The sequence below is a fragment of the Drosophila arizonae genome, chromosome 2 (assembly GCF_054131065.1).
Source record: "Drosophila arizonae isolate 15081-1271.41 chromosome 2, UAZ_ARI_1.0, whole genome shotgun sequence".
Lineage (NCBI taxonomy): Eukaryota > Metazoa > Arthropoda > Insecta > Diptera > Drosophilidae > Drosophila > Drosophila arizonae.
This window is the reverse complement of record NC_142922.1, coordinates 20,007,736-20,028,591: the sequence shown is the minus strand read 5'-3', so window position 1 is coordinate 20,028,591 and position 20,856 is coordinate 20,007,736. Positions and strand designations below refer to the sequence as shown.

Below are 20,856 nucleotides of genomic sequence, written 5' to 3'. Positions count from 1 at the left end.
GACAGACAGACAGACGGACAGGGCTAAATTGACTCAGCTCGTATATATACTTTATGGAGTCTGCCACGTATGACATACTTTTAACAAAACCATTCAATCCTGGTTTCCCACTTTCAATCGTTTCAGGGTATAAAAAGGCATCCCCATAAATAGTTCATTACTATATATTATATAGTTCACTTCACTTTCAATATATAGTTCCCTCATATATAAGGTTTACTCCCACTCTTCTTATGATATTAGCCATGTGCATATGCCTGTTCATTATATTAGAAATGTGTGGAATGCGCAAGTACAACAGGCAGCTTCAATTCCAAGTGATATCTATAAATTATATTAAGACCACAGCAGATAACTGAATTACTATATAATATTCGTTATGCCCTTAAGCAGCTGCAATTAGGCAAGTATAAGTGTGTATGTATTTCATACAATATACAGCATATACAGCATATAGCAGACGACATTAAGTCGCATATAAGGCAGATTAAATGGTGCTCCGAGAGATACATAAATTATGAGCACAGCTGACAGCTAGGCGGATTGTGAGACGAGATTCAGAGTTTCAGACAGCCGAGACAGTGCAGGAGGCAAGTGGCTCAGCCTGTGTGTCCTTGTGAGCATGTGGCAGTGGCAGTGGGCGTGGGCGTGGCTGCTGCCAAATAAGACAAATTAAGGCAGGGCGCACACACACACACACTCGAAAGATACAACATGTTAACAGCGACAATAACAAGTTATGATACAGTCGAGGCCATAACAATAAAATGCAAAGAGCAACTTGCCAAATTCATTTCACAAAACTATGTCGCAAATAATAAAGTGGCGAGCAGGAGCAGGAGCAGGAGGCGAGACGAAGGGGCGGAGGGGGAGCGCAGCACATGTAGATTGTCACGTGTGTAGTTCCTTATATCTGGCAGCCCGATTTTGGGACAGCTTATCCACGTTGATAGACGGCAGCGACCACACTGAGCGCTAAAAGTATTTGGCAAGTAAATTTTTGACTTGGCATTTGCGACAGCGCCGCCATTAGGCGCTTCTGCGATCTGCACGTTCCACCAAGTCCCGTCTGGTCTACTGCGCGACTGGAGAGATTCGTGAGGCGGCCTTTGAAAAGTTTTTTTCTATTTTTTTTCTTTCGCACGATTTTAGCGTGGACTCAGTTGCCCATATGCATGAGTATGTGTATAAGTGTGCACACACTTACTTATAAAGCGCTTTCTTCTAACCGCACAGCACATTAAGTGTTGTCCTAGAGTGTGTCTGCCTCTCACTCTTACTCTCCCCCTCGCCCTTCCAGTGCGTGGCGTGCAAATCTTTGAGTTCATGTCCCGAGCTTAACTTTGATTTCTGTGTGTAACTTTCTCACTTAAACGGGCGTTAGAGCGCTACAAACTGTCGACTGGAAAAAAGTTGAGGCCGTCCGACAAGGGAATCGCATAAAACTTAACTCTCTGCTTAAACCGCAGTCAGGATTCGCAGCGAAGTTCGCACTTTAAGTATATGTGTGTCATATATATGTATATATAAAAATAAAGGCAAATATCAGACAAGTTTCTCTCAATCAAAAACCTATATCGATTTTACATTTTCGTTTGCCATTCAAATATTTAAGAACCCATTTTGATGGCAGCAAAAAGCTTTTATGGGATTTTATTTGCACTCTGTGAGCAGCTTAACATTTTGTGTCATTCAGCTTATTGATTCGAGCAGAAATATTTACGAAGCTGGCAAAAATGTCGAAATGAATAAAAGTGCAACATAAAACTGAAACCAACTCGACAGCCGGCCACAAAAAGGATCGCAAAACTTTCTCGCACAAATACAAAATACGAGCCAGCAGCAGCGAGGCATCGGGCGCTTAGGTTCTTTGGGGTTTTGTTTCTTACGAGCCGGCCTTCTGGGAGGGGGGTGGGGCAGCACACCACAGCGTTGCTGTGGAATGTATTGTGTGGCTTTCACAATTGAAGTGCAGAAATTGCCATGTAGCAAGAGATAATGTTATTTGTGCCCGACCACAGGAAACCCTTCAGGCGCACCAGCCCAAGATAAGATGGCGGGAGCGAGCAATTTGTGGTCACGCCCACGCTGAGGCGTGACATTTGAAAATTCTTTAAATATTAAAATCTTGATTAAGTTAAATGCGCATTTGGGGCGAACGCAGCTTAAGTACACATTTCACATTTACCATGCACATAAACTGATTCCTTGGCCATATGCCCCAGCCAAAAAGTTGGCCAACAACAAATCACTTTTCGCTTGTGAGTATGTATGAGTGTGGAGGTGTGTGTGTGTGTGTGTGTCTGTGTAGGCTGTGCTTTTTCGACTGGTGTTGCTGTCCAAGGGGGGCGTGGCATATAAATTTAAAAACTTTACGCACGATTTGACAAAATGGCAGTTCCTGTCAACAGGCGCCGGACAAGCAACTTGAAGACGGACGCAGCGATGTGGCGCATTTTAAATTTGTTTTCGACTCTTATATATATACGGAGAGAGAGAGAGAGAGAGAGAGAGAGAGAAGGAAAGAAAGAGGCAGAGAGAGAGAGAGAAAGAGAGAGAGGGAAGAAAACATAGATTAAAGCATATTTACACTGCGTATCGCGCTTCAATTAGGTGAATTTGGCGCTGATTGAGGGCGAAGTTATCTGCATTTTGTATACCCTGAATCCATTGAAAATGGGGAGTAAGGGTATGATGGTTTTGTTAAGTGCATGTAACAGACAAAGTATGACCTGAGTCGATTTAGCCCCTTGGTCCGCCCGTATGTATGAAAGCGTCATCTCAGATTATATAAAAGCTAGAGACTTGAAATTCGTTTCCTAGATCCTTGTATATTGCGCGCACATCAAGACGGTTTCCAAAAATCTATACCTACTGCCATCATTTTAATATCGATGACAAACCTTATCGAAAATTGATTTTAAAATTATAGTTCCCACATCTTTAGAAACAGAGTCACAATAATTTTTTTAATTTCGGTATATTACGCAGAAGGACACGAAGAATTATTGAAATACCAGTTACTTGAAGGGTATCCCCTAAACCCTAAACCTCGTAGTCGAGCGCTCATAACTAGAGCTCGCCCACATGTTTTATAGGAAAAGGTTGAAACCTTTCAAGGGTCGCTACTTTGATAAGCATTCATTTTTTTTCTTCTTTATTTTTAATTTTCTGTCTTTTGTTTCGCGCGTACATATTCAATTTTTGCCGGGAAGCCTACTTAAGTTGTCATTTTGATTGCTTTTGAAGCCAACGCTAATTTCTCGTCCCCCTCCGTCGCAGGTCGCATGTGTCTTGGCTGTCTTTCATCTATCATTTTGTCAGTCTGTCGCGGCTAACACAATTTCCATTTATTTTTTCACGGCTTTTCGTTATCGCTTCTCCCTTGGAGCTGCCTCTTCTAGCCTATTTACATACTGATTCGCTGGTGACATTTGTGCGGAAGAGAATATAAGAAAATTAAATAAGAATATAAATCGCACAGAGAATGCCACCAAATTAGGCCTCCATTTACAGACATTGAATTATTGAGTTAAAGCAGCTCACGAAAAAAAAAAAGATGAGGCAAATGACAAAAATAAAATAAAATAAAATAAAAATAAAAATGCGAGACGCGCTTTCAGTTGCCGTTAGTCAACTGACAGATTTTCCGTGTCAATTCTAGGAAAATTCTCTGCAATCGATCGAGCCGATTTTTGGCGTGAGAGCCGCAATTAAATCTGACTTAATTCAGATTTTGTATTCTATAAATAAATCACTGACTGCTATTCGTCAAATTGATAGATTGATGTCTATATACTCATTGAATACTTATAGCAGTTGATTAATGATTTATATTATTTTCTTAAGTGTTACTTAAGTTCCCATATGTTCAGCCTGAATAAGATTTGCTTTAAGTCAGCAGCTCTTGCTCTGCAATGAAATTCATTCTCATAGAAGCTGAATAGAAATGCTATAGAATAGAAATGCCTTAATAGAACTAAAGGAAGAAACCATTTAATAATTGTATGAAAACCATGTTTATAGCCCATCAAACTCGTTGTTAGGCCCAAATGTTGTCCTTGGGCATTTCATTTGCTATTCACATCACTTACGGCAACTTAAAAACCAATTGGGATTAATGTGCGTCCAGAACTTACCTGCAAAGAAGAAGAAGAGAGTGTTATCAAAAATCATTATTGAGTCGATACGTGTGCGAGCATAAACATTAGATAAGTAATTCATTTCAAATTTACAGCTAGCGCCCCAACACATTTGGAAATAATTGAAAATTCTGGTCGAGCATGTGACATTAAATAAAGCCAACAAATATTGCAGGCTCCACTGAGCTATGAATTAAATGGATTTGGCTCTGATGTGTGGCCGAGCTACTAGCTTCTGCAGCTAGCTTAGTATTTGCCTCTTTGTCTAGATTGAGTTGCCTCTTTGGTTGCTGAAATAGCACGACCCGATCTCTCTCTAGCTGTATCCAATTGAAGGAGTCAGCAGCAGCACTTGGATACTTTCACATCAAAGCATCCACTTTTTAGCTTGAGGCCTCAGGTTCCTGCGTAACAATGAGCGAAAAGGCGCAGTCGTAGCTGCCCTGCTAGCCGCAACAAAAGTGTTGGCAGAAATGAGCATGCGGCAAATGAGATTTTTAGGTCAACAAAGTCCAACCGGGGAATTCGTTAGGGCAATGCCAGAGCTATTTGTGTGTCACTCGCTTTTAATACTCTAGCAGAATGTCGACTGAATTTTTGTGAAGCCAAATTGTTAGTAAAAATTCGTGGTAATCTATTTTTTAAAAGATTAAAGATTGCAGTTAAGAGTGAATTCTTTGTTAAGCTTGAAAGCTTACAAAAAAAAAAACAAAATTTATAAAAAAGTGTATTAAATTAATAAGAATATAAGATGAAAGGAAATGTGAAATAGTTTAATGATAGACTATTTTTTTTTTTGTATAGATTAGTTATTTATTTAATTTTTTTTTTTTCAAAGTTCTTCAACAATGCTTCATATAGAAACTGAATCAGACTTATCTTTATTATTATACAATCCAATTCAGTCAATTTAGCATATTATTTTTACCGTTTTATAGACTTATTTATATAGCGTATACAATGCTCGTATTCATAAAACCAATTTCAGCTTCTGCAATTTTTTTTTTTTTTTTTTTTTTTGTTCACTTTTACTACAGCTTTTTCTTTATTTTCCTTTTTTTTTCTTTTCTCTGCCTGAACGCTTTGAAGCTGTGCTGCGCGGCACTCGCCAGCCACGTGTGCTCATTTCTGTCCTTGCTTTTTTAACTGCTGTAACCAACTGGCGCTTTATAGGCCAAATAAACAGCGCAGGCGGACAGACGGACAGGCGGGTAGACGGGTAGGCGAGTAGGCGGGGTCTAATGGGTTACGGGCTGACATCACACTTTTGTGCGTTACTTTTTGCCTGCTGGCAGTCCAAACAGCTATTCATGCAGTTGGTCACGTGGCTGTGTGTGGTGCGTTTTTTAGTCCGCTTGCCGCAATCACAGTCCCTGGTTGAGAGGGGAGCAGGGGCTGGGGGCGAGTGAGTGCATTACATACTTATAGGCACTTAAGCGACGCATTACAGCGCTGACCTGAATATCCAACTGCCAATAGTATTGAGAGAGTGAAAGAGCAGCTCGGCTGATGAGTGTCGCAAGTGTGCTGAGGTTTTTTAGGCATGTAAACTTGGGCTGGCTTAACTGTTTATAATCAACACACTGACCTAAATTAATCCAACTATTTAATGCAAATGCTTAATATGCAGCATTTCAAGACTGCCGACTCCTGCTGTTGCATCTGCTACGGCTTCAGCTGCTGCTGCTGCCAGCCGAGAAGTAGCAAATGTTTTCATTCAATTTCGCATCTGTAGAGTTCATTATATTTTCACATCATTACCAAGGCAGACGCTGGCAGTCGTCTGGAACAGCCAGAAACGAGAAGCGCTGCACGTTTTGCTATAACTATGCTAATTTTAACTCGTTTCGAAAATAACAAACTCGCATGTAACTACGCCAGAGTCGGAGGAGCAAGCGAGACAGACAGAGACGACCAGAATGGAGTGTGGAACGCAGAACATGGAGGGGCTCATAATGCAGACGAGAGTTGTTAGCGCGCCGTAGTTGCCTGGCCCCCAGACAACCACAGGCAGATATCTGATGCGAGCAGGACACGAATACACAGACATGCACAATTATTAAGGCAAGACCTGCTGCGCGCTTGCCATGCAGATTTGCCATGTTGCAGGTTCTTACCTACAGTGATGATGATTTTGCATGTATCTGTGTGCTCGTTGTATTGGGCAAAAATTGTACGTTTTACTTCTCTTTTTTTTCACATTTTCCTGGGTCTAAAATTCGTGTTTGGCCAACACAGCGATTGCTGCTGTTGCCCGTGGTGCAACGCGGCGTATGCGTAATTCTGCAACGGACTGAATTCCATTCACTATGCTGGAAATTTACAGCCAGCTGCCAACTGCAGTTGCCATTGCCAGAACAGGCACTAATGACTGGCTCGAAATGACGAGTGCTCAACACTTTTACAGCTGCTAATCATTTTGGAAGCTGCATGGAGTACATCAAGCCGCATAATACCCCAAGCTACAAAATCAAAGCATGCTTTTCAGCGCACACGCAGCTCAGCGAGGGTGAATAATATGCACTGTATACGAGTTAATTACCACTCAAATATCTTCTCTCGTATTCCATGTGCTTTAATTTTTACTTAATTTTACAGCAAAAAAAAAAAAAAAATAATAATAAATAAATAAATAAATAAAAGAAAATATTTATGAATTATGATTAGCCCAAATGGCCGACCACACGCTGCGCCACAAATGTACAGGCACAAAAACTAGTAAATTAGAGGTCATAAATAATTGGAATTAATTTCAGGCGACACACACACATCCACAAACACAGGCAGTACATTTGATGCAAAAAGTGAATGCTATATGGAGCTAATAATGGCAATGACATAGTGTCTGCTCACACACACGCACACATGGACAGAGAGACTGAGAGACCCCAACACATGACACATAATCGCATAAAAGTAATAAACTGGGCAAAAAGTAGCAGCATGACTGACTGGCTGTCTGACTGACTGACTGAGTGGGTAGCCAGGCTGGTTTGCTGGCCAGATTGGATAGTGTGTCAAGTAAGTAAAGCTGCTGGTAAAATGGGTGCAAAGAAGTTGTCTTCGCTGCGTAATAGCACCACTTATGTACAGCTGTATGCGTGTGTGGAAGTCCGTTTCTGTGCCAGCCAGACGTAACTCGAGCGTAAATGCAACAAAGCTTTAATGCAGCCAGGATCAGTGAACAAAGGGAGCAGCTGGCAAGAAGTGCTCTTAAAAATGTATTACGCCCGCATCACATGAATCAACATTGAGAGAGATGAAACAGATGGATACAAAATAAAGTTCTAGCCATGAATTGAACTACAGCTGGACGAGTTCACTAGGAGATAAAGAAACATAAAGGCCAGCTTTACGTTTATCAAATGTGTTAAACGGCAATGAAAATTATATAGTTTAACATTTTTCTCAATGGAAATGTTATTCAGCATGCTCACACTCAATTAAAGCAAAAACATTTTGTATAGAAAAATAATTTAGAAATAAAAATAAAAAATCTGCCCTTTGCTGTGAGCTGAGAGCGGCATTGAAAAAGTATGTTGCAAAATCATTTTCAGCGAATATTGCAACAGCAGGGGCAGCCAACTAACGGTTTATTAGTATGTATGGCACAGATGCCAGTGACCATGTCGACACAGCTAACATGTTGCGGCTATTGCAGGAGCAGCAGCAGCAATAGCAGCAGCAGCTTTAGCTCCGCCTCCGCCTCCGTTGATGTTCGTGTTGGTGAGATGCGGTCATGTCATTGCCTCAGCATCTGATAAAAATTTTCAACAAACTTTGAGCTAACGACAACCCCAACCACACACTATGAAGGGGTATATGTGCATGTATGTGTGTTGAGGAGTGCTGCATCTAACGAGCTTGGCCTGAGCAGAGACTGAGTGCCTGACTGCCTCTTCGCCTCCTGTGCGACTCTCCGCCAATTTCGAGCGTTCGCTACGCGGCACTTTTTTGAAAAATGGCCAAACACTATTAGCTCTTACGCTTGGCGGTGGGGAAATTGCGGAGCAAAAGCTACGTCTAAAATATTAGTTTGTACATGTTTCGTGTCATAAAACCTTAGAGTAGTCTGCTTCCTCTTTTTTGTGTGTTGGTTTTTGGTATTGCAATTGCAGCAGCAACGGCAGCAGCAGCAGCTGTCCATAAATTTCGTTCTGTTTCTTTTTGTGGGTGGATATACATACATATATATTATATATATATATAATATGTTATACAAATATTTAACGTGGATTTATGATATAATATTTGATAGGTACAAGATATATGTATTTCGTTTGGCTAGCAGAAATAAAAGCGGACAGCTGTGACAGCTATTCAATTCAACAGAATAGAATTACATTTTTAATTGGAGCACACATATATAAACTAGATTGATCACCTATAGAAAACAAATTTATAGAATTTCAGATTGAAAAATAATATTACTGAGAAACAAAATAAAAGTTGAATCAAAGTAAATTTTATAGAATATGCTTAAAATTTTCAATAATCAGCTTGAATTAAATAAAATTAATTTTGTATTTACTTTGATATTTAGTATTAAAAGTTAAGTATGTTAAAAATCCTATTACAAATTTAATAACAGCACAAAAAAGAAAATAAAAGAACATAATCCGAATATTTATTTATTATTAATTATTTATTTGTTATTCGGTATTTATTATTTACTAATTATTATTTATTATTTATTTATTGTTGCAAACACTTAATTCTAAATAACAAGTTTTAAGCCAGAGCAACGGAGACCTTCAGGCATATTATTTATTACATTTGATTTACTATTTATTGTTTATTAATCATTTATTATTTATTAGTTTTTATTATTTTAAATTTTTTTAAATTATTATTATTTAAAATATATTATTATTTTTTTATTTTTTTTAATTTTTTTTTATTTTTTTTTATTATTTTATTTTATTTATTTATTTATTTATTTTATTATTAAATTTATTTTTTGCAAGGCAGAGCTGCATTTCTTTAGCATTTCTTCGATTTATGCTCTTGGCCAACTGTTGCCCTAGCCTAGCATAGACTGCGCCCAAATGGGTCATCAACCCGTTTTTTATTTGTTTTCAATTTTCCGCACAATCGAACGAAGGGACAAAAACAGTTTTGACTGTCGCAAATCGCACGAGGAACCCTCAAAGAGCAATACAATCAATCTGTGTGCGAGCGCGTGCCTGTGTATGTGTGTGTGTGTGTGCGAAGAGGAAGAAGAAACCAGTGCCATAAATAAGCAGACTTTTCAACACATTAAACACAATAAATCCGAGCCGTAACAAAGACAACGAGTAAACAACTTGACGCGTCTGCCAAACTGAGCGTTGACTAATGTCAACATCGGCCCAACAACAACAATAGAGAGCGAGAGAGAGAGAGAGAGAGAAAAAAAAAGAGAAGAGTAAAATATGTCTGTGAACGGCAGCTGGCGCTGTGAACTCGCTGAGTAATCTAAAAATCCTCATGGCACACACAGAAAATCCAATTGACTGTGGACGCATTGTTGTGCCAGAGCCGAAGCAAAGCCGCAACACATTTGCCAGCATTAGTGAGATTGCAATTACTACTGTTTGAGTGGGTATGCGAGTATCTCTCTTCCGCCCTCTCTCTCTCTCTCTCTCTCTCTCTCTTTGTGTGCACGCGCCCAAAAGCAGAGACTGTAAAATATAAGCATCGCACACAATGCAACGAGCTAAACTGCAGTCGGGCATGATGATGGAGAGATCAAAGGCTAGAGCCAAGAATTTTTGCATCAGTTCGTTGGCTCGCCGCTCGAGCCGTGCCGCCTTTAATAAACACACTCGACCGGCATCCGACATTGATGTAGAGCACTCGAGAAATGTCAAGTTGTCGCTCAGTTTATTTTGCTCTTCGGTGCCTATAGAGCGAAAGAAAAAAGAGTGAAACGAAACAATTGCATAGAAAGTAGAGACAACTAATAAAGCTAAAGTGTCAACAGGAGCTGCCTGCAATCCCAGATATTAGGGACCGTACGTATGCATAGCAATTGATGTATTTTTCTATATCGTGAGCGAAATTGGAATTTTAGCCAAGTAATTGGACAGTACAAGCTACGGCAGGCCAAGCAAACGACCTGCTTGCATCCCGTTCAATCAAGCCACCCACCCACCGAACACGCATCATCGCACCACCCAAGCTACTGTCTGCACGCTACGAAGAATTGTTTGAAAAAAAAAAAAAAAAAAAAAATTGTATTTATATATATGTATGTATATATCGTGTATTACATGAGCTTGCCTTTTCTTACATTTTTCCTTTTTTTTTTTTTTATCCAAACACAATTCAATTTAGCCAAATGTAATCGATGCTAAAGCGTGCAAGGAAATACATGACACAATCAAAATACAAGGTCGTTCGCTTGAATAATGTATGTGGCTGAGCTGAGGGCGGGCACACGTGTGCGTTGAGTGGGAGTTTATTTAAAAATTGCATTTCAATTTGATGAGACATTGAATAAGCTTAAAGCTTGGCAATATAAACGACACATATACAGCTGCATATATGAAAGACAAAATAAATAAATAAACAACGAAAGATAAATAAATAGTATGAGTGCGAAGTTAACAAGCAAATATCAAATATTAATATGCCAATATTAGTAAGAAGAAGAGAGAAGCCTGAGTAGAAGTGTCTTCTGTACCCTTGAGTACCCTTGAGCTTTGAATTCAAAGTTGATAAATCATATTAAAAAAACCATATTACGTAGAAATATTTTATAAATTTTGTAAATTTATTGATATAACACAATTGATAGCACTTCAAGCTTCAAATAAAGTCTCCCAATTTCAGGAATGGGCAAGGTAGTGCAAAAAGTGCAGCTTAACAATATAAATCTAAATATATACATAGAAATATTATGGGTCAAATAATGTGAAACTTTAAATGCAGACCAGTTTTGGTTCTTAGGCCTCAATACTTAGTCGTCAACCCCTCATTGCCAATAAACCAGCATTGACACCTGCGCGACCCCTAAATCTTATTTGGGATCTGCCACCATGCATCTTCCCAAAGCTGAGCTTTTCAGCACGAGCTTTCCTGTTCGACGCTTCGCTTAATGTCTATTCCTGCTACATTTCAAATGTTCATAGCTTTATTAAAGCTAAACCGATTCAGTAAACCGTCTTCATAAAAAGTTTTCTAATTAGACTGCAAGTGTTATATAATTTGTTTTCAAATCTGCATACCTATATGAATAATTTCCATCGAACTGCACATTTTTCATTAGTAAAATCAAAAATCTACAATTATAATAAAGATCGTTTCGTATATAATTAAAACCGATTTTAATTTGTTCTCTGCCCAATTCAGTCATATGAGGCCCACTTCAAGCATCTGCCGTATGCTATCCGCGAATTTCGCTTCCCATTCGATATGAATAGTAGGAGATATGACGATACTCAATTGCCAGCTGTCGGCGAACTATACTTCACGGATGTCACGCATACGCAGCGTAAAGCCGAGCGAGCTGCACAGGCAGCAGCTACATTCATTCAATTGGGCTGACTGATTTACTGCATGCCATTAAGATAATTGTACGCTATTTTATTTCATACATACAAATTTCATTTTCAGCCTGCCACAGCGGAATCAAAATGCAATCAAAAAATGTGCGTGGGGCAAAGTGGCTGCACCTGTAATGCTTGCTACCTGAGTTGTGTGCGTTTGTGTGTGTGTGTGCAGCTATTGAGTATTTTGATTAATGAAGCTGCCATTCAATAGCGCAGGAAGCGTTGCCCACTGCCGCACCAAATTGAACTGTTGCATATGTCAGGTACGACAAAGATAGTGGTGCAGACACGCCAAGGGAGGGCTGGAGAGGGAGGCAGGTCTCATGGAGGTAGCTTGCAAATTGGGAAAATGCCGAACACATTTCGTTTACTGCCAGCTGCAATCTGTGAGATACTTTTTCATCTATTTTCTACCGGCATTTGCATAGCTCGCACGACGGGTAGCTCGCCCGTTCACTTGTTCGCTACCTGTGCTCTGCCTGTTAACCCAGTTGCACCTGCGAAAACGCCCTGCAGTTTGTTAGTTTGTTTGCAGTTCGCTCTCAAAAGAAAATATGTCAAAAATCAGCAAAAGCTGAGTGAGGGGAAAAAGCGAAAACTTTCTTCGATCGCCTACAGCTTGGGTAGTCCATATACGACCACGGCCACGCCCACTCGCACTGTCAAACACACACACTCGCGCACATATACATTTGCTGTTAGCTGTAGGCTAACTGTCTTGTGCTGTTGCCTTGTCTGACAGCGAGACTGCAAACTGTTTCTCGTCTACGAATTTCGTTTTTATTTTTGCAAAAGGAAGAAAAAAAATTCCGTTTGCTTTTCAGCAGAGAAGCGCTCATATCTGCATTGGCAATTGTCCCGAACAACAGCTGAAAGTAAATCGCAGCACTTTCTGCACTGAACGCTCTGCAATTGCTCTACTCAATGGCTCAAAGCGCTGAGAAAGTGAAATGGCGATATCGATGGGGCAAATAACTAAGCGCCTGCCAGTCGAGCTCATATGATTAATGAACCGGCGTGGCAGCTCGATGTGAAACGTGAGTGCTCTTGTAAATTATGCTTGCGCTGGCTGTGAACAAAACTTTGCAGAATATTCAATTTAATTTAATTGCAACAGAGTCAAGCTGCAGCGCTACACTGCAGGCGTGTCGATAAAGTGCGCTCTTGTAGCCTACTTTTCAGCGCGTGAAAGTTTCGCGAATCAGCGTTCACGCTGGCCCCCTCTTTGTCTCTCTCGCTCTCTGCCTTTCTCTTTCTGTGTGAGTAATGAAGTGCCTTAAATATTAAAACCAATTTACGTGACAACATACGCGTGTTATGATGCTTGTTACCCGCATTGTTGTTATTAATTCCGTGGCCCCCGAAACGGAAGCAGCTGACGTATTTCCATGGCCCATGGATGCTAGTCATGGTACTTACGGCCGGACTCTGGACTCCGACTACCAGGCTACCGGGCTACCAGGCTACCAGTCTCCCAGTGTGTCTCGTAAACTTTTGCAATTAATCAAGATAGGCCAACCAGCAGCCCGAACAACAGCCGACGACAACGACGCATTTGCATGAATCTGCCATATGGCAGTCGCTACCTGGCCATTTCAGCACTCTCTCCCTCTCCCACTCTCTCTGTATATATACTCTCTCCATCATTCTCTCTTACGCTCGCTGTGTGGGCGAAAAAGATTAATATTAATAACTGCGACTAGCGCAGCGGTTGGTCAGCAAGTGGCATAATCATGATTTATGGCATGCAATTAATAAGCGACATGGACCAGACCGGACCGGAGCGGCCTGGACAGGCGGCAGAAGCCGCAATCGAAAGCTGTTGAAATGCCTCCTGCAGCTGCCCCAGTAATGCATATTGTTTAAAGCATGTTGTAATCTGCTTGTAGTGGCTTTCAATCAAGCGCAAGACACAGCGCAGCAAAATATTTAATGGCCAATTATTAATTTAATGAACGTATCGAAATATACGATAAAAAACAAAATATTTATTTTACGGCAAAATATGGAAAATTTAAGTATGTAAAAAATTGAAAAAAAAAAGAAAATATTTATAAAAAAAAACATTTGATTTATTATGCAATTATTGTGCAGTATATACTGAAAAAAATAACAATGTATTAGTTTACTTTGAATATAGAATTATGGAGTAAACATATTTCAGGTACTTCAATTCAGCTCAACTTCCAAATATAGTTTAGTCATACTAATTAAAATGATAATTATGGTATGTGATTATACGCTGCTTCACATTTGTATTCAGGTACTCGGCCTTTTCCAGCAAATAATTAAATGTTTATTACTGCTAAGTGTTGACCGCAATGCAATTATCAAATGAATGAAGGAAAAAAAGTTCTCTTAATGAATTCGCTGGACAACCAGTGTGACTCGTTGTTGTTGTTGTTGTTGTTGCTAGTTTGTTGTGCGGCCAGCTAATTAAAATAAATGGCTTTTGACAATGCTGTCAATGCGACCGCCAATGCATTGGCCAAAAATGAGTGTAAATGTCGTTGTCGGCTAGCCGTCTATTTGGCAGTTCATTTATTGCGCACGACTCCATCGCAGTCCACTGCAGTCCACATGTGCTCGACAAACATGGCGCTCGTTTACATTGGCCGTTTAAATAATTACATTGGCAGCAAAGGGACTGCCGTGTGGCCGGCGGACAATGCAATTATTTCAGTTAGCGCATATTTGCACAATTGCTGGCAATTACATTATGAAAAACACATTTAAAACATGCATATGTTTACTCTGCGCCGCTCGAAAAATAATTTGATAACGGCAACAGCAATAGCAACAACGAAATGAAAATGGCAAATGGCAAACGGCAAACGGCTAAAGGAATTCATTTAAAATGCAATTCGACGAATAATGTTCATAAATGGAAAGCTTTTAAATTACATTGATGGCAGCCGCAATGCATGCGTTATTAAAAAGGAGAGAAAGCGAGAGAGAGAGAGAGAGGGAAAAAATAATAATAATCAGTTCAATTAACCAATATTTTGATTCACTTCACACAGCTATCGACTGCAGAATTCCAATTCGAATTAAAATACTTTTCAGCGAATTTTTACAGTCCGAATCCATTGCAATTAAACCAGAAAATGTCTCTGGAATGTTATATATGCTAAGGACAGTATATATTAAAGGCAAATATAAGAGTAGATGAATGTTGAGTATATGAATATGTCAAGTGAAGAAGCTTTTCATTAAATGTACCTAAAGTTTTCAACGGCTGCTAATACCAGATCCCATTAACAGCAACTGGTCCTCCCCCACATGACAGTGTTATGCTATTAACAGCATTATGTTAATAGCATAACTCCAACACCACGGTACTTGCTTTTACTGCAATTCTCACATGTTTTCACCTACTACATATATAAAGAACGAAGCACACAGTTTCACACATATAATAAATAAGAAGAACTACACCAAATCTTTTATTTATCGTCGCAACAATTTACACAAAAATTCGCAATTTTATAGCTTTGCTAGTTTCCGCTTCTTTAATGAGCTATGGCGATTCTCGAAATTCAAAAGTTTTCAAAAATCTTTGTAAAATGTCAAATCTGATGAAAATCGCAAATCGTAAAAATCGTAAAAAATCGCTTTTCATCACTTTTCTGATTTTTGCCAGAGGCAATGGAATTTCTGAAACCTTCGTTCACGCAACAATGAGTATTCATTATTGAAAAGGAATTAGTAAATATTGCTTGTGTATACTTTATTATATGTATTTTTTATATTTATATATATATTTAACTCTAAAATACCTCATTAATCTTATTGGAGACCAATCAGATTAACTAATAAATATTTTAAGCTGTACATAAGTTACTAACGAATATTTTAAGCTTTTCAGAATTCCCATAATTAAACTCTAGTTTTTTAAGGCTTTCTTATAGTACATGAATGCACTCGAATACCTAAAAATATTTAAAGAATTTAAAGTGCATACATGAATTGAATGCTACATGATATAGAGAGCTGCAACGCAATTAAGCTGCTCAGTCGTTTGACGAATACCCAACATCTTCTATTTGTCTCTGACTCTCTCTCTCTCTCTCTCTCTCTCTCTCTCTCTCTCTCTCTCTCTCTCTCTCTCTCTCTCTCTCTGGCTCTCTCTCTCTCTCTCTCTCTCTCTCTCTCTCTCTCTCTCTCTCTCAGCTATTCAAACTTGATATATTCAACTGCTTTATTACTAAATTTCTATCAAAATTATAATACTCGCATTTAAGCCCTTTGAAGTGAGAGTGCTGGTCTCTCAAATAGTGCAATTGCCTATGTGAATATTGTATTCAGCTGCTTTAACATTATGCTCGAATTCACTGGTGAACTCATGGCTTGTGCAATCATTGCAGCAGGTGAATTTCATGGGCTCGACAACTCGCACAGGGTCTGAAGTGGTGCAGTTACGGACACGGGTCAGGATCGTGTACAATTAAAATGCCCAAAGCGACGTTAGTCGTCATTAACCCGTACATAGCACACACACACACACAGAGAGAGAGAGAGAGAGAGAGAGAGAGAGAGAGACACACAGCTACTCACACACACTCAAAGGAAAACATTGGGGTTGGCAAGCGACCGAGTTCCGTTTCCGTCCCGCAGGCATGCAAAATTGTACGAAATTAGTTCTCTGATTTATTTTGCATATGAAATTTTGAGGCAGTGGCACATCAAATGCCTGCGGCGCTGCCTGTGTCAGCTCATGATAGCCTCACTGATTAGCTACTTTTGGGAATTTTCGTGACTTGTCGCTTGATTACTTCGCTCAACTGTCGCCTGGGCTGTACCCAAGTTTTATGGCCACCCCAGCCACCCACACACACACATCGTCAGCCGCAATGCTCTGCTCCATCATTGGCATCATAATGAACGAGCTGCCTAAAACTACACATGCAGTGGGCGTGCCGAGTGAGACTCTGGCATTTCGGGCACAAAATTTGATTAAAATTTCAATTTTGCTAGCTGGGCTTTATCTGACGATTAGCATCAGAGCAGCCTAACAGCTCCGTAGTTTATTAATATTAATTGTCAATGCTGAGCAGTTGCTATATACACACACATATACATATAAATATGTGTATACATATATAGACAGTATTGATAGGTCTCTCTCGTTTATTTTGTGACTTTTAAATTTTAAGGAAATGTGAAATGGGATTAGCTAATCTTAGCTGTCAATATATATTATATATAATACTAGCATCTAGGGTCTTAGGCAAAGCTAAAATTATTTATAGAAATAATATAAGCCGCGCCCACTATGGCCTTAGGCAAAGCTAAAATATTTTTATTTAATTTAATTTAAGAATTTTACTGAGTGAATATTATTTCAATTCAATAAATTGAATCAGCTTTTACTTACGCAACTCTTAAGCGTTCTTAACTCTTTCATATTTGAAACATACCTGAAAAGAGATGAAGAAAATGAAATAAATAAATAAATATAAATATATACATTTATAAAGTCTTAGATGAGGATCATTTGAGTTTATGATAAAGAAACATTTGGTTCACCGACTGTCTTTGCATTTAACCAGTAATAAAATCGTATTCACCTGACTCAAGCGATCCTGACTATCGATAATATCGATAAACAAACGCATGCGATCGTCGAGTATCTGAACGCCGTTGCGCGGCAGGAGCAGCAAATTCTGCACCGCATCCCGAATGCTGCCCGGCGTGGTGCTGCAGGAGCTGCTGTCGTCGCTAGTGAAACCGTTGGGCAGGTGTTGCTGCTGCGGATGGAATTGATGCTGCTGCTGGAATGCATGTGGATGATGCTGCTGCTGTTGCTGCTGCTGCTGCTGCTGCAGCTTCAGCTGCAACGAGTGCTGCCGCAATGCCTCCGAGCACTTGCGCAAGTAGTCGTAGGAACCTTTCGATTTGTACTTATCCGCCATGGCGTGAAAACTGTCCAATATCTCATTAAAGTCCGACACCAGCGGCGCCGTTGAGGGCGTGGTCGTGGCACTCGACGGTGTCGTCCCCGTCATAGCCAGCGAGCCCAGCGAGCTGTTCGACTTGCTCATGACCATTTGCTGCTGCGGCGAGCTGGTGTTCACCCTCAGCTCAGTGGTGAGGGCGCTGCTGCTGACGCTGGCTGCCATCGCCTTGAGGCTGCCGCTGCTGGCCGAGCTGCTGACCACCTTGCTGGGGCTGAGCGCCTGCAAGTCCTCGCTCATCAGCCGCAGATTGTCGGAGATCTGATGGAAGCTCTCGGAGGTCACCAGCGAGTGCTCGCGCTGCTCCAGCTTGGCGCTGCTGCTGCTGGCAGGCAGCACGCTGCTCTTGGGCCGCCTGCGTGTGGGCAGACCACCCGCGCTGACCCCCAGCCCAGCCGCTGAGGTTGCATTGGCCCCGGCTCCGGCTCCAGCTCCAGCTCCTGCTGCACTGCCGCACGGTGTGCCCGAGGTGACATCGGGCATTTGCAATTGCTTCGAGATGAACGAGTCGAGCGTCTGGGAGCTGCTCAGCTTGGGCTTGTCGGAGCTTTCAGGTATTTTATTGGCGCGTATTGCGTCCAGGAACTGACGCAGCTGATCCGAGGGCGTCGGCGGCGGCGGCGACTCCTCCGGCGCCACTTTAGCCACAATGGATGGGTCGCTGGTGCGCTTCAGCGTCGCCGTTGGCTTCAGCACATCCTCGGGCATGTGCTGCTGGTACTCCTGCCGCATGCTGCTGCGAATGTTGTCGAGGAACAGCCGCAGCTGATTGGACGGTGTCTGCACCTCGCCAGTGTTGGACAGCGAGGCTAACGATTTGCTTACTATCTCTGGCGAGATCATGTTTGGCTGAAAGTTGTTGTTGTTGTTGTTGTTGTTGTTGCTATTATTATTGTTGCTGTTGCCGTTGCCGTTGCTGCCATTGCTGCCATTGGCGCCGGCAGCGGCGCTATTGGGCGTCAGCAGATTGAGATTCGTTTGGCTCTGCCTGGTCAGCTGCTGCTGCCGCTTCAGCTCGGACAGCAGCTTCGCCTGCTCGGAGTACTTGCGCACGGACTCCGTTATGGTGCGCAGCTGCTCGGAATAGGCGCGCAGCTGGTGCTCCAGATAGGCCTGATCTGGCCCCGATGCCGCATAGCTGTTGGGTCTCGCCTCGCCCTTCTCACTCTCCGCCGGCTCCTGGCTGCCGTGAAAGCTGAGCGAGTGCCGCATGCTGCTGCTCGTGGGCACCACAGCTGCCGGTGCCGTCTGCAGCATGTTGTCCGCGCTGCTGCTCTTCTTCGGACTGCGCTGCCGACCGAGCGTTCCATTGTTGTTGGCGACGCCGCCATTAGCGCCGTTGGCGAAGCGCCGCAGCGGTATGGGCGGCGCCTCTGCCTGCATGCTGCCATTGAACCGGTCCAAGCTGCGCGGACGCTGCGTCCCATTGCCATTCAGATGGCCATTGACGGGCGAGGCCATGGCCAAGTGCTGCTGCTGCTGCAGTGAGGGTCCATTCGGTCGAGGCGTGCTCTGTGAGCGGCGCGGCACGACGGGCACGCCGGCTGCTGATGTCGCCGGCGCTGCCTTGCGATGCATTGGCACCGGCGGTGCTGCCGGCTGCCCATTGGTGGGGCTCTGTCTGTACTGCTGGAAAATGGCCGCGTAGAGCGACTCCTTGTCGGCGCAGCCAGCCGAGGTCGCAGTCGCGGCGCTGCTGGCGCTGTTCACGAGGCTGACTGCATTGCGCAGCTGCTGCTGCTGGCGGGACAGCTGCAGGAGGCGTTGCTGCTGCTGTGCGTTGTAGTCCACAAAGCTCGAGCGACCAGCAGCCGTCGGCGATGCCGTTGAAGCGGTGACAGCAATGCTGTGCGGACGTTGCTTCAAGCCGCGCAGACGCGACGGCTCTGCGTACTCGGGCATCTCGTAGCCGCTCGCTGTTGTCGCTGTGGGCTTCACCATGGGCGGCGTTGCCTCTGTGGGCGAGGGGCTGTTCAGAAAGGGATTGTTGCCCTTCAGCGCTATGGGCGTGGCAGCTCCTGGTATGCCAGCTGTGGGCAGCATGCTCGTTAGCTGCGGCGGCGGTCCTGGAGAGCTCTGCTGCAGTTGTTGTTGGGGCAGGGGCTGTGTGCTGCCGGGGTAGAGCAGCGACTCGCTTATGTGCAGATCCAGCTCGTGGGCGTTGGGTTTGGCATAAATTGTATTTGCAGTGCTCGTGCGTGCTGGGGGCGTGGCTGCGGCCGGGTAACCAGTAATGCGAAAGCCATTCATGTTGTTCACAGGGAAAGGAGTTTGTTATTGCTGCTGCTGATGCTGCTGCTGCTGCTGCTGCTGTTATAGTTGCTCTTGTTCGCTATTGCCTTAATTCCGGCTGCCTACGTGGCCATTATGGCCCATTTGTGTGTGCCAATGATGTTTCAGTTGTTGGCATGGAAATTTATCAGTCGTGAGAGCAATCGATACACTTGTTCAATCAATCCATCAAGCACTTAATCACTTAGTTCCTGCACATACGACATTGTCTACGGCCCATCGAGTTAACTGCACTACGCGGGGCAGGTTTTGTGTTATTAAACGATGCTATTAAATTGAACAGCACTTTCAGTTAAACGTTACGTATACGCCATGCATAGCAGCAATCGATCAAAGTGCGCAGATTTATATTTCATTTGTATTATTTTAATCATTTTATATTCAACAACAAATAATTATTTCGTCAAAGAGCTCATCATTTTACAAAATAATTCCTAGCACATTTATTAATGAAGTGATTAAAAAGAAAACAGCTCTACTATATAACTAAAATTAATTCAAAATAAATACGCCTGGCGATAAGCCCATGTTTAACAGCAAAATAAACTATTATTGTAATAATTAAATTTATATAAATATAAATATGCACAAAGTCATGTTCAATTAGTTCGAACATTGATAAGCCGACTCTGAAATTCAAAGAGTCTGCTGAGCATATTGTTTACATGCGAATAATCAGTGAGTAAATTGAGCAGAATTCCAGACTCCGAATGGAGCCCTGAGATGCATTCGCATCAGAAGACGGCAGCAATGCAAATTGAATTAGATGCAAATACTTGTTCCGCTTGGAAATTGCTGTCCGTATCCAAATATTCCGACAGTTGCTGTCGGCCAGGGCTAAGTATAACGAACATACATACATATATGCACCTGTATTATATATTGCTGTGGCCAAGGAATTCGTTGCATGAAACTCGAAATTGAAATGCC

At 42.0% G+C, this 20,856-nt stretch overlaps 2 protein-coding genes across 22 annotated transcripts in view; both read right to left on the bottom strand.

Moving 5' to 3' along the window:
* Positions 1 to 20,856, bottom strand: part of LOC108620745 (dystrophin) — a 165,597-nt gene that overhangs the window by 63,000 nt on the left and 81,741 nt on the right. The window lies entirely within an intron of this gene.
* LOC149270548 (dystrophin-like) overlaps positions 5,140 to 20,856 on the bottom strand; it is a 36,968-nt gene continuing 21,251 nt past the window's right edge. The window contains exons 2-3 of the mRNA XM_089472735.1: positions 17,248 to 20,193; positions 5,140 to 17,097 (exon numbers count right to left, since the gene is read on the bottom strand). Coding sequence (XP_089328861.1) covers positions 17,062 to 17,097; positions 17,248 to 19,884 — 2,673 coding nt within the window. The 5' untranslated portion in view covers positions 19,885 to 20,193 and the 3' untranslated portion in view covers positions 5,140 to 17,061. The remainder of the gene's footprint in view (positions 17,098 to 17,247; positions 20,194 to 20,856) is intronic.